The sequence below is a fragment of the Anopheles cruzii genome, chromosome 3, assembly GCF_943734635.1.
Source record: "Anopheles cruzii chromosome 3, idAnoCruzAS_RS32_06, whole genome shotgun sequence".
NCBI classification, from domain to species: domain Eukaryota; kingdom Metazoa; phylum Arthropoda; class Insecta; order Diptera; family Culicidae; genus Anopheles; species Anopheles cruzii.
The window spans coordinates 547,716-562,518 of NC_069145.1; the positions used below are offsets into that span (position 1 = coordinate 547,716).

General features: G+C 45.1%; 1 protein-coding gene across 1 annotated transcript; it reads left to right on the plus strand.

The window, feature by feature from the left end:
- The first annotated feature begins 195 nt into the window (after nucleotides 1-195).
- Nucleotides 196-1,670, plus strand: LOC128273300 (glycerophosphodiester phosphodiesterase 1). Its single transcript, XM_053011239.1, has 4 exons — nucleotides 196-753; nucleotides 818-1,016; nucleotides 1,084-1,268; nucleotides 1,342-1,670. The coding sequence occupies exons 1-4, from the start codon at nucleotides 254-256 to the stop codon at nucleotides 1,502-1,504; spliced, it is 1,047 nt and encodes a 348-aa protein (XP_052867199.1). The 5' UTR covers nucleotides 196-253; the 3' UTR covers nucleotides 1,505-1,670.
- The last annotated feature ends 13,133 nt before the right edge of the window (nucleotides 1,671-14,803 follow it).

The following is a 14,803-nucleotide window of genomic DNA, read 5'->3' on the forward strand; positions in this document are numbered from 1 at the left end:
CGATGCATCATCGCCCTTTATTTAGTATTTACATAGCACATATTTACATGTAGAACTATACTTATGCTACATTACATTACGCACATTCACAAGCCGCGGATATAAGCGTATAAACAGTCTCAGCTCCGCTACGAGGCGCTGTCACTTGTCTCCTATTGTTTCCCCCGGAGAGAAAATGTTGTGAAGACGGTAACGAGCACCGGGTTCGGGTTAACTGCGAAGCGGCCACGGAATATCCCTCCTCCCGGATCGCATGTATCTGGCGACCATCGTGAAAGTGTGCAAAATGCTTTTTCAATTGTTTTGGTTTCTCGCGACGTGCTGTGCCTTTGTTGCGAACGCCCTTTGGTTGTGCTGCAACATTGCCTCGATCAGCATCCCTTGGTTGATGCTTGTCTTCGTTTTGATTTGCATTGCTTCTAAATTCGTGAAACTTAAAGCCCCTGCGGACGATGTGATCCGGTCCATGCTGTCCAAGAGCGAGAAGGTGCGCGAGGGTACCGAGTCGCTCTACTGGCCCATCGTAAACCGGGGCGGTGGGTTCGATGCGCCGGAAAACTCACTGGCGGCCATTAACCACTGCTTGGTGCAGCGGTGCCAAAACATTTTGCTAGACCTTAGTATTACCAGTGACGGTCACGCCATTATCTTTCACAAATCGACACTCGAAAAAGCGAACATAAACGACCCGGTGGCCCAGCTGCCGTACAGTTTCTTCGATAAATTCACCATTACCGAGCATCATCCGCTTGGGTAAGTGCTTGGCTATTGACCGAAATTCGAGGCACACAAGCTTGATTCGATTCGATTTTTAAAGGCAACTGTTCCAAACGGAGAAGGTTCTAACGTTCGAGAAGTTGCTGAAACTTCTTGAGTCGTCAGAGGTGACCGTGTTTTTGTTGGCGTCGCAAATCAACAATTCATTGATGGACATCATTCGCCGGACGGCTACGAAAAGCACAACCTTCACCAAACGAATCATTTTCTGCTGTTCGTCTCCACTGGCAATATATCAGGTAATTGGCAGCAAGCCAGCGGTAGAGTCACGTTGAACAAGCAATGTTTATCCCGCGAACCGTACAGATACGCCAGCAGTGCCCGGATTTGGTGTGTGGTCTGTGGATGGAAAAGTCCTGTCTCTTGCGCCTGCCACACTATCTGAACACCTCGACAATCTTGCTCTCCATCCTCGGTGCCATCTATCGCAACATAGTAGCCCCGGTAATCGGCATCAGCCTCGTGTTTATTCACAAGGATGAGTTTAATGCGTAAGTATGCGTGGTCATCCTGGTTAGTTCCCGATTGTTTTCTATTTTTCACACATCGCCTCTTCCGTTGCAGACAAATCTCGACCCTGTGGAAGAACGTCGGCGTGCGGCCGATTGTGTACACGATCAATTCGCCAAACGAAAAGCGCTACTTCCAGCAGGTTACGAAAACGCTCTATCTCACGGATTCACTGCGCTCTGAACCGCAGTTAATTTTTAAAACGAAAGCAATATAGCTTGATAAGAAATGGCGTTCGCATGCACTGCCTATTGCTTATATTAGTTTAACGTGTATTCGATGTGCTTGTTAAGTTCCTTTCATACCTTTGCTTTTTTGCAGCAATCGCAACGATTGTGTAGATTTTTTTTATTTATTTATTTAAAAGCGGAGGATAGAAGTTTGCAGCTATACCCCGAGGGTGACCCTCGAAAGTGTACTTTGAGGGCACATGCAAGCCATAGCAAAAAGTATTATTAGTTTCCAAAGAACGACGGGTGGCCGTCGTATGCATTTAAACGAAATACGGTTTTGATTGCGTAACACATGGGCGCAAGTAGAGTAGGTTTTCGGTTTTGTATCAAAATGTCGAAATAAAAAGCGTGACAATTTCTGCCATACAAGTGCCTTTCCTTTAGTATAACTTCCTTCGCAGCACGTTGGTCACGATTTATTCTAAAAAGGTGCGGAGACATTGACGGGAATGTCCCCTATAGCTGACATCCTATGTACTTTCAAGGGCGGGGTTGTTAGCCCCGCGCCAACCCCCTTGTCAGGCCGATATCAGGAATCGAAACCATGGCCGGTTGAGTGACAACCGGTCCCGGGATTCGAACCCAGACCAGCTGCGTTGAAAGCGACGAGCGTTACTGTTGAGAACGCGACGATTTCCAACCTAGCGTCACAAGCAATAAAGATAAGCTACGAATTCTAAGAACGTTAGGCACAACACATAGGACCCGATCGACCGAGGGGTCTTAAGAATCCCACAGAGACCACAGCATGGGTGCGGCTTGCATCATAAAATTATCTAGGGACCGCGCTGGTCCAGCATGCATCTTAAAATACATTGCAGGCAAGAGCAATGAAAACATTACGATCGATAAGCATAGGAAATGTATGGCCACAGCAAGGGACCGGAAATATTTGGGTCGCCCAGCACCGATAAGCGATGCATCGGAAGAAAAAGACAATGAAAGTTTAATCATAACAAAAAGTACTACATAAAGCGAAGAAACTGTCGAATGAAGTCAGATATGCACTCCGTCGCATACCACTCTCCGTCGTTTGCACCACTCCGTCGGAATTCTAACAGTCGGAAACCAATCTTCTCTCGAGGCCTCCACTGTCAGGTAGTAGTACCCATCTACCCTGTCCGTCCCAGGCCAAAAGAGTCGATTAACAAACGGTTTTAAGGCGTTGGCAACAAGATCAGAACTGGTAAGTGAACGCGAGATCACTTCGGACGCACGCTCCTTCGCGCGTTAGGTTCGCTCCGTAACAGTTACAATTGTATCTGCGCTGCCACACGGTGCATAACAGCAGATATAACAGCCTCATATAACAATTTTGACAGTACAGCGACCAGGCGTCAAAAGCGTTGTGGCTCAGCAGACCCTATAACACGACGTTATACAGGGCGCATACCAGATTTGACACTATGTTAAGTGTTACGTGTTATAGTTATGCGCCGTGTGGCAGCGCAGTATGATCTACAAATTCTATCCCTAATTTCATACATGTTGTAAAATGTTGGTGTCGGTTCCTACTAACACCAGACACAAATTGGAGTTGTGTCCCAGCCGTGCGAAGAACGGCCGACACTGGTGCTCTCGCGTGGCACCCAATGACCCGCACTGAAATCGAAACCCTTTTCTTTCAGGAACCGCTTGAACAGATCATGCAACTCAAGGCGTCAGACGGGCAGGCTAGTCTTCAGAGAATTCCTAGTATCTGAACGTGGACTTAAGAGATGCCAAATCTTCCTTTAGGATTATTCCGTCGGAGTGATGCAACCCGTAGGGTATATGGTCAATTTCCGAAGGGAATTCTTCCCAAGGCACAAGCTAGTTCCAATTGAAGAGGAGAAAGGCAACTCTACTCGCTTCGTTTAAGAACTAATATGCCAGGTGTTTATTCATACAATTTTGATGCCCTATATACTAAATTTTCGCAACATCGTGTTATGCGCATCTCGCTAGAACCTTACTCTTTGAACCTGTCCCTTACTTGGAGTCCTGACCCTTACCGTTGGAGTTTCGAGATAAACTTTGGTCCTATCAGAGTCCAAAGGGACCTTCCGTTGATCGCGCAATACTTGCGCATGCGGTTAAATCGGTTCGTTTTATGGTCCTTCTACGCTATTCCGTTCGTACGAGTCTAAGAATATAAACGTATGCGTCCATACGTCCTTATCTTGCGTGTTGCTCGCGATCCTGTCCCTCGCGCTTATTTGCTTAGGACACGTTATGGTTGCGTCTTCGATATATTCTGTTTCGTGGGAGATGTAAACAACGCGACTTGTCCTACGCTCGTTCCGATAACGAGTTTCCTGGTTGGAGGTCTGTTCGCGATATGAAACATACGTTGCGTTTTCTAAACATTTGTTCCGCTTTCTGGTTTGATCCGTAATTTACTCGTCGCGTTCTCAACACATGTGTAACGGGAACTTGTCTTCCCGTTTAAAACAGTCGTAGTCGCAGTCGCAGCGACGTGAGCCGCAAGGAGGGGTCCCGCGGGAACAGAGGCAGCCGCATCAGGGGAGGCATACGCAACAGGTGACGTGTGAGCAGAGTCAGGGGCTCGAGTACCGGGGGGCCGCAGCCAAACAGCCATGGAGCGTGCAACTGGGACGCCGCCAGTTGCAGAGGCAGAAGAGCCTACAGCGTCAGGATGAGCAGCTTCACCAGAGACAGTCACCTCGGGAGCAGAGGATCCAGTGCGGAGGCGAGGGGCATCGGCGGGCGACGTGTGAAGATGCGTCCCGGTGCTTGAAGTGCAACGGCCGCCATACCATAGGGGCCGAAGGGTGTCAGGGATTGCCTTCCATTCACTGAGGTAATTCAGTTGAACCTGGCGCGATGCAGGACCGCCCAGCTGGCCCAACGCCATAGTGGACGTGACGTTCGCCTCGCCGTCGGTTGCCGGACCGGGGAACTGGCGCGTCTCGCCCAAGTACACACAGTCGGATCACGCGGCCATTAGTAGAAACCCCACCGCGCAGGCGGATGCCCATGGCGGGCCCCGCAAGGTGGAGGCCGGAGGCGAGGATCAGGCGCTGGGCCGCGAGACATTTTGACGCGGACACCTTCCGGCTAGCGTTAACGGTGCATCGGTTTGCCAAGGTGGGCACCACCGCTGGGGCAGTGACTGGGCAGCTCGTCCGGGCGTGCGACGCGGCAGCTCGGGAGGCAACGCCCGCCGCCCAGTCCACTGAATTCACCCGCGGAAAGCTCCCGGCCCGGACGGGATCCCAAACGCGGCGGTATCGGTAGCGATGCGGGCTCACCCGGACGTCTTCCGGGGACTGTTCCAGGGATGCCTGGACTCTGGGGCATTCCCCGTGCAGTGGAAGGAGCAACGGCTGGTGTTACTACCAAAACCGGGCAAGCCGCCAGGCCCGCCATCGTCCAGCAGACCGCTGTGTATGCTGAACGCCGTTGGCAAGGTGTACGAGCGGGTCCTGCTGAATCGGCTACGTAAACACCTCGAGGACGGCCCGGACGGCCCTTTGCTCGCGTCGGATCAGTACGGGTTCCGTAGGGGCCGGTCGACGATCGACGCCATCGGAGTAGTCGTGGACAGCGCGTGCCGTGCGACGGTGCACAATCGCATCAACTGCTTGCTGGGTGCCCGAGCATTACTTCGAGGGCCGCACGCTGCTGTACGAGGCGACGGACGGCGTGGTAGCGAGAGCGGTGACGGCCGGCGTGCTCCAAGGGTCCATTCTTGGACCCACCTTCTGGAACGTACTGTCCATTGGACTTCCGAAAGGGCGGGCGCGTCGTCGGGTTCGCGGACGACGTCATGATGCTGCTACCACACACAACACCGCGGCCAACAATAGCGGCCGTACAGCAGTAGTTAGAGCTGCACTCTCTCAGGCTGGTCCCCGAGAAGACCGAGCGCTGGTCTTCAGCAGCCTCAGAGACGGGACGCAGCTAGTGGGCTTTCAGGTGTGCAGCTCCGAGCGGCCCGGGAGCTGAGGTACCTGGGTGTCGTCCTCCAGGACCACATGTCGTGGAATCGGCATGTGGACTACGCGGTGGAGAAGGCGGCACGGGTGACGCGGGCGCTGCGGTGGCTAATGCCACGACACGCATCAACATCAACACCAGCAGACGCCGCTTGTTGGCCAGCGTGTCGGAGTCGGTGCTGATGGCAGGCAGAGTGGGACTCGGCGGCAGCGGAGGTGCTGCGCGATGGATGGGATGCGCACCGAGGCAGGGTAGCGCGGAAACGACAACCACGCCGGTGAAAATGGGCTGCGGTAGAGGAAGCAGAAACGCCTCGGCGACGGCGACGACGACCATCTTACTATTGTCTCTAGTTTTTCTGTTTAATTATTTTTATTATGCTACTTCGCGCGCCTTTTGCATTCTGGCTCCCAGACTTTCATTCTTAACATGTTTTTTTCTTGATTTAATTCTTTAGCTGTAGTACTACCTGATCCTGTAGATTTAGAACTAAGTAACCCATCTATAGAACGTTTTACCCAACCAAACAAATCATTTATCAACGAAGCTGTTCTTGCTGCACTACTTGTTCCATCATTACCTATGACAAAAGTGACATTATCTTTGGCAGCAAAAAATATAGGATCGTTGTTATTTACTGATACCTTATCTGTAATAGGAATCTGTTTTTTATTAATAGCACGAGGGCTGTGTTGATGTCTTCTAGCATTCTGGTGTTTATGTCTGCTCTGTTCATGTCTACGCTTGAGCCTATAAGCCATAGGTTGATCAGATAAGATAATAACGTCTGGACTGCTTTTTGTACGATTGAAAACGTCGGTATAGATTTGCTCTTTATGTTCTTTTGTCACTATATCCATACTTCTTGCAGTACTTATGTGTTCTTGATGTTCTCTTAAAATTATTCCCTTATCAGCAAACTTTATAGATAGTGTTTCCATCTTAGGTTCTTTATAAAACTTACTCAGTGCAATAGTGACGAGCACTTCTTTTGCACCAAAAGCATTAGTGATTATTAGATCATCATTATTACGTATAAACGTATAGTTTCCTGCATTCTTTGGTGTTATCAGCTCTGTATTTTCTTCTATATCTTGACCTGTTACTACTATAAATTCTTTGTCCTTTATCCTTCCTTTAAGTAAATCCTTATCACCTCACTAACAGATTGATTAGTATTCTGCAGCATGTAAAGATCACCTTTATCTCCTACTCTTACTTCAGTATCACTACCTAGCCTATATACAGGATTACTTGCTCCAGAGATTGTTAGATTGAATTCTTTATCTGACATTGGTGAAAAGTTGAAATAAATCGTATCCAAAGTCCTATTCAATACTCTTGCATTTCTTGCATCTATGCTCCTTATTTCAACAGGCTCATACTCAAATGTAAAAGTGTTATTTAAGTTCAATGCCCTACGAGAGCGCATAAAGTCTACTTTAGCACTACCCAGCCCATAAAGTACGAAAATTACCTTCTGAAGCAACATTATTTACTAAAGTATTGGGTCTTATCACTACCTGAACTTTATAAACACAATCGTTATCGCGAAATATATTTATATAATCTTCAATGCCTTCATTACCACCTTGCCCATCAATAAACTGTGTATTACACGCGCTAAATATACGATCTGCCTTATTTTTTCTTCCAAGAACTCTCTCTACATTTCTTACGTTCAGAACATGATAGCGATAACTTTCATGCATAATTTCCCCTGTTTGTAAATAACCCAAGGAGCCACGATCTGTCGAATCGTCGGCGCGCCGACGACACGGACACCAAAACGGACACTAGTCGTCGTTAGAGTGTCTTTTCTGCTGACGATACGGACTATAATCGTCGTAATTGTGACGAAATCAGTCCGGTCGTCGGCAAAAGGGACACTCTAACGACGATTAGAGTCCGTATCGTCAGCAGAAAGGACACTTCAAAGCTGACCGTTTTGACAACGCTTATTTTATGGCTTGTGAGACTTGTTTGTTTACATTATGTGTGTTTGCCAAACACGCAGTAGACGGCGACGACGGGTCAGTTTAATTCGTATCGTGTTGTTTTGTTGGTCGCTTATTGTTTAGCCTGAAGGATGTTCAGTTTCATTGGTAAAAGTACAGTACAGACTACAGATTGTGTCGGTTTATAATGTGTCTCCTGCAATATCGACGAATAACCGGACAAGGATAACAGTTCGCGGAGGAACAAGACGCTTCGCGTAATTGGAACATATCTGCCAGCGATCACACCACGGCTTGTCTGTGTTGTGTCGGTATTCGAAACAACGAATACCGACTAGTATACAAAGCGCTGGATGGCTTGGAATTTAATGAGGACGATGGGCGCAGCATCTGCCAGCGAACGATTGGTGATCCAAGAACCCTACGCAACATCTTCCACGGGTATGGTTAATAATCGCAAGGTTGTCTTGCGAAATCAGCGAACTGAGTGTACCGCTTGTGATACCACCATCAAAGTTATCTATTTCGTCGGATTCGCAAACATCGTCGATTACCAGAGCGTTGTTGCTTCTCTGATACACAGCATCCGGACGCACCACTTAACCAATAGATTGTAATGCAATGCGTGCGTAGTAATAGTAAGTAATACTGTGAGCCCGGCGATTGTGCGTTCGTCGCTGGGTAGCGAACTAAGTTTGTATTTTAAAAAGAAATAAATAAATAATGAAAAATAATTTTACTGGTTTGCTATAATAATTTTGAATATTAGGCATGAGCTATTTTTGACATGTGACGAAAATGAGTCCTTTTTGGTGTCGAAAAAGAGTCCACTTACGCTGTCCAAATGGACAGTCCAAAGGACTGTCCATTGGACACTCCTCGAGTGTCCAACGGACTGTCTAACGGACACTAAAATGGACATAGTTGCTCCTTGGGAAACATCTGTAGCGACCGTCGATCGTGACGCCACGCGACTTTTTCAGCAAACGTTCGAACACGAGTTGTCAAGCGCGTTGACAACTCGACTTCGGTAAAAATCGAGCATGCGCTCGAATCGACTCGACGCGCTGTCAAACAGGTGAGGCACGACCCCACTTGAGACAATGCGTTCTCTCTCTCCGTGACGTCCAAACCGTTCGGACGTGCCCAACGTGGGCTCTTACGATCGACGTGATCATCTCTCTCTCCGTGGCAGCCAACGAGTGCTGACGTGCCCATCGTGGGCTCCCGCGAGCACGCGCTCCGATACATCGCCACGAGGCGATCGCGTTCAAACGTTACTTTCCGATCTAAAATAAAAACTAGCGATCGTACATCATCGCATTCGCTAAACATCTAAACCCTTAGCATTTGAGGCAAATGCTGTTAGATCAAAAGTGTCAATTCCATCTTTTCCTGTTAAAAACCCTGTTACAATATCTCCTTGAAAAACAAATATATCTTTAGATCCTCCATAAAGGTTTTTTGGTCCGCCTGTTACTAAAAAAATATTAGGGCTATCCTTAAATCCTTCTGCATAATCATCGGCTTCACCTAAGCTAATAACAGTATGATTTCCAGTTTTAGTAGTAGATGAGGCAGCAACTCCAATAGCATTTTTCCATAAGTAGGATCCATAACTTGGAGCAAGACTATAATTACCATGTGGTAAACAAAACAATTGTCCTCCATTTGGGTTATCTGGTTTTGCTCTGCTCCATTTTATGTCATCTCTTTTTTCATTCAGCACAACAGTATTATCCAAATCAACTTCAAATTTGCTTGTACACTCTACAGGGTAACGTGTAACTGTACGTGATTTAAAACACCCACCATTCAATCCACCACTGTCACATACACTTGTTTTATATGGCACAAAACGACAAGTATCCACAACTGACCTACCGGTAGGAAAGACATACTAGGTCTATACGTTGAGAATGGGACTGTTTTTAACACACAAAAAAAATTTATAAAATTTTAAGGCGATTTTCTATTTTATTCAAACTATGTGCCATCGCTAGCTATACATGTCTCCTATCTCTCTGCTAAATCATGGATTCCCAGACGAAAGAATTCTTCATTTTTTTTGGTAAACTAATCTGTCATCCTATTTCGACTTCCTCGTAGAAAAACAAAGGGCTGCTCAGCCAATACGTGTTCCATCGATAAAAAAGAATGATATTTGGAAAGAGCCAAGTCTGGTGAATAACGCGGGGAGGGATAACAGCTGCCATCCAAGTGATTTGATAGTATCCTGAAACAGTTTTGCTTTTTGGGACGCCAGGTGGCTGTTGCCACGGGCAACCAGGCGTCTCCATTTAAAAAAAACTGGAACGGCTTTTTGGTCCTTTTTGATCAATGCAGGGTTCAAATTGATCATTTGTTGTCAGTAGCGATCGGAATTAACGTTTTCATTAGGGTTTAGGAGATTGTGAAACACCACACCTTTCTGTCCCATCAGAAAGTCTGTTTTTTGGAGTCATTTGACGTTTTTTTTGTAAAGTCAAAATCGCCATTTTGGAATTTTTTAAACCACTTAAAGCACTGCGATCTTCCAAACACAAGTCCCGACAAGCATTTGGTGCGATTCCGAAGCAGTTTTCTTCAAGAGGAGCAGAAAAATAATAATCCCCGCAAAACGCTTTTTTCGGGCACAAAATTCGCCATGGTCTAACCCTTTCAACGGTCGTTTGCAAACTGATTAAATTTTTTTGCGACCTGGACACATTTACCTGATGTCAAAATAAGATAATGATGAATGAACAGCAAAACTGGGAAGTCCCAATCGGAAGGTACAGCCATCTTTTTAACAGTCCCGTTCTCAACGTATAGACCTAGTACTATCGAATACCATGATGTTGTTGCAGATACTCAAGTCCTTGTTTAACTAATTGGTTAAAGAGTTGCTTTTCCCACAATAGTTCTTTTATATATTGTTCAGGTTGCATACCGATAAAAGCCCGCAATCCTTCGATGAACTTTTCATTTCCTTTGAGATAGATTATCTAGTCAATCTTATCTACTCTTTTTACCGCCATATACTACTATAGTAGGCTGTTCATTAAGTTCTGGGCTTTGACAACAGAGGTCGCTGCTACGAGCCTGATTTTTTGTGATATTGGTACACTCTTCAAATGAACGTATGTGAAGTTTCATTTCAATCGGCCACTTAGTTTTTTTTTACAAGTCATTTAGTATCGACATTTCAAAATAATTTTTACAACTGTTATGACGTCACCATTTGATGGAAAACGCTGTTCACGCATGATTTTTTCTAGGTCTGAAAACTGATGGAAGTCGCCAGGGGCCAAATCTAGTGAATACGGTGGATACTCTAACAATTCGGACTTTAATTCATGGATTTTTACCATTTTCAAAATGCCCTTGTGACACGGGTCATTGCCCTGATGAAAGAGGATGTTTTTCTTCTTCAAAACGGGTCTTTTTTTAACAAATTTTCACTTTCAGTAGGTCTTAAATGTTACAAAAATAATCAAAATTTATTGTTTTATCAATTTGCAAGTAATCCGCTAGCAAAATTCCATTCGCATCCCACAAAACTGATGCTAACATCTTTTCAGGCAATTTCTGGACGAACTCGTTTCGGAACCGAAGAAAACGGTTCACACCACTCCTTAGCCTCTTGTTTTGATTCAGGATCATAGTGAGAGACCCAAGCCTCATCCTTAGTGATGATTCAATGCACAAAATCCACTTCATTCTATCGAAAAAGCTCTAAATGTTGCCGAGAAAGTTGCATTCGAATGCGTTTTTAACGAATGCGGCACCCATTTTGCAAACAGCTTTCAGGAATCCAAAACTTCAGTCAAAATATTGGTTATACTGCTCAATGAGTTGGCTAGGTCTTGTGATTAATTTCTATCAGTGATTGAACGATTTTCGAAAATTGTATTGTTTTACGATTTCAGGTGATGTGTCTGTTTTTTGACGTTTTTGACATGGATCGTCTTGAAGGCTACTACGACCGCGTTTAAACTCAGAAACCCCTCTTTTAACCCTCTAATTGAAGGCGAAGAGTCCTTGTTGCAAACAGCCGACGTAAACAAAGCGGCTGACGGCTGACAGATTCCACGCCGTGTTCAGCCGCCCTGAGCACACCAAGGCGGCGAATCGTACGGCGGCTAAAACGGCGATAACGTAATGGCACCCGGCCGAGTAGTGTGTGTGGCGCACCGGCCGATCAGCTGGTGACCCGGGCCGAGGTCATGACCGGGGACGACGCCGGTGCGCCGCGAGAGATCAGTTGAAAATTAAAAGCGTATACCGGCAGACGGGTTTTTTTTAAACCCTACGCGACCTTTTTGTGACCCTCGCAAATAAAGTTTATAAGGTTTGAAGAACCGTTTGTTTTTTCCTTTTCAACCACAGTTGCTGTTCGCAACAGTCCTTATACACTTTCAATATTCGTTCATAATTTTCCTTTGCCTTTAAACATACCAAAAATTAAAATTCAATCACTGCACGATACTTGATTTTTTCCGTTGTAAAAAATACTGTGACACGTCGAAACTAATGGGCTTGTAAAAAAAAAGTAAGTAACCGATCGAAATGAAACTTCACATACGTTCATTTGAAGAGTGTAGTAATATCACAAAAAAAAATCAGGCTCGTAGCAGCGACCTCTTCTGTCAAAGCTCAGAACTTAATGAACAGCCTAGTAAATATCAGGTTGGGGAAAAAGTAATCGTGGTTTTTTGGCGTGAACTTCAAAACTTTATTTAAGATATTTCCAATGGTCCGATTTACGTCAAATATGCACCGTTTTGTTGGAAAATATGTTGCCTTTTTAAAAATATCTTCATATTGCCTCTTTTATAGAAGGCTTAGTCGTTATTGGCGAAAAACTCGAGTAACCCATTTTCACAATCCTTTTTTGATCTCAGTTTTTCATCACTTAGGAAATTTTGTAATGCGCGAAAAAGGTGTCAATCGCTTAGTGCAAGGTCCGGACTATACGGTGGATGCATTAAAACTTCCCAACCAAGCTCCCGGACTTTGTGACGAGTCACTAAAGACGTGTGTGACATTTCGTTGTCCTGATGGAACACAATTTTTCTTCCGTTGGCCGATTCTGGTGGTTTCTGGTCAATTGTTATCTTCGAACGGTGCAGTAATTAAAAGTACAGATCTGAATTTAGTGTTTGGCTACACGGAAGCAACTCATAATAAACAATTCCTTTCAAGTCCTACCCAAATACCTAGTAGAACCTTCCTAGCCGTTATTCCTGATTTGACCACCGGTAAAGCTGCTTCACCACGCATAGACCATGCTAAAGACCATAGACCATAGACCATAGACCATTTTTTTCACACAGTATTGTCGTATGTATCCCATTTCTCATCCCCAATACCCATCTGTGGAAGAAATTGTTCGATTTTATTCCGTTTGACTAAAATTGTGCAGATGGAAATTCGAGCCATAATGTTTTTTGGTGTAAATGGGGTGGTGCTCAAACATCGAGCTTCTTTGTGAATCCAGATTTGCGCAAATGGCTTAAAACTGTCTGACGGTTAATCTTTAGCTCCTGGTCGATGCTCTGACTACTAACATGCCGATCAACTTTGATTATTTCTGTGATTTTATTGACATTTTCGATGACAGGTCTGCCTGTGCGAGATGCATCTTTAACATCAAAAATAACCAAAACGGGTCAACGAACCCAAAATTAAACGTTACTAGCTTTTAAAGTATCGAGACCATAAACACAATGCACAATTTCAGCGGCCTAGCATGAATTTTCGCCTTTATCAGACAAAAACTTTAAAATATACCGAATTTTCTCTGCGTTGACCTCCATTGTTAACACCCTGTAACTCACAAACGAAAGGAACAAACAAAAAACAATGAAAGCATTTTTTGAAGTGTAAAGTATCAGCTTTAAAACGAGCCTAAACTTGAAACTGTACGATCGATACTTCACGAGATATCGATCACAAAAGACATCTGTCGTGAAAAACGTCGATTACTTTTTCCCCAACCTGATATCTACTTACTTACATATCCGGCTACAACCGCCGAGCGGTCTTTGCCTGCTTCAAGGAACTTTTCCACCGCTCGCGGTGGAGAGCCTTCGTCCACCAAGTGTGAATACCGGCCAATATCGCGTCCCGGTCGACGCAATCTCTCCATCTCACACGGGGCCTACCACGCCCCCTCTGTCCCTCCGGCCGGCCTAAGTGGACTTTATGGGCTGGTTCGTCGTCCGCCATTCTAATGAAAATGACCAGCCCACCGGAGCCTGGCGAGACGCACACGCTGCACGACAGTGAGGTCGTCGTACATTTCGTACAGCTCGCTCTTGTAGCGGCTCCTCCATTGTCCCTCCTCACATACGGGGCCAAATATCAATCTGAGCATCTTCCTCTCCGACGCGGCTAAGAGGGTTTCGTCAGTTTTCGATAATGTCCATGTCTCAGATGCGTATGTGAGTACTGGGATTATGAAGGTTCTGTATAATCCCAGCTTCGACCGTCTTCGACTAGTAAATATCAGTACCGACAAATACCAAATCTCCAATTGCAGCACCAATAGGCCCAGTAACAGATGAAATACCTTCTAATAATTCAAAAGCTTTTGCAACTTCAATGCCAATTTCAGCAGCGTCAACTCCTAAATAAATACGATCTCCAATTACACCAGCCAATGCTTCATCAGTACCGTTTTTGAACTCCTTTACTTGATTGGCTAAATCATAAATGTAAGAACAATATTGGTGGGTTTAGGGTAATATAACTATAACTATAACTATAACTTCATACTGTCGACCTAGTGAAAATTCCGTCACCATTCTCACATAAATGACAAAGGCAGACATACCACGAGCAAGAAAAGGAGAAGCTGCTTTGAGAGATCGACCAAGAAACAGCATTCCTTCTGAGGCTAATTCCAGTCCCTTTAGGTGATTTATGACTCTCTGATTATTGGTAAGCTTACTCACAAGGCCTAGAGAATTTCCTCCAATTTTAACGTCACTTGCTAATTGAATAAGCTGAGAACGTTTTTCCTCTGGTAGATTTGCAAGATAACGAATGAACTTTTCACTATCGATCTTGATCTAACTGAGATCTCTTATTTAATCTTTTTAAAATTCAACTACATCATCCCACATTCCTTAGCTTCACTTTTTCTTCTACTATTATTTTTCACTGCATTTAAATCAGCCTTCTTTTCGTCTACTAGATACTTTACGGTTTCCAAGTGACCTTTTAAAGTAGCTAAGTAGAGTGGAGTACTGCCATCATTTTTCACTGCATTAAAATCAGCCTTCTTTTCATCTACTAGATACTTTACGGTTTCCAAGTGACCATTCCAAGCAGCTAAGTGCAGAGGAGAACTGCCATTATTTTTCATTGCATTCAAATTAGCCTTCCTCTCGTCTA

Bases quoted from the DNA above. Each gene is read 5' to 3' on its own strand.
- LOC128273300 (XM_053011239.1), top strand. From the start codon at position 254: ATGTATCTGGCGACCATCGTGAAAGTGTGCAAAATGCTTTTTCAATTG. The intron at 754-817 runs GTAAGTGCTTGG...CGATTTTTAAAG, and splicing joins ACCGAGCATCATCCGCTTGG to GCAACTGTTCCAAACGGAGA. The intron at 1,017-1,083 runs GTAATTGGCAGC...CGAACCGTACAG, and splicing joins CTCCACTGGCAATATATCAG to ATACGCCAGCAGTGCCCGGA.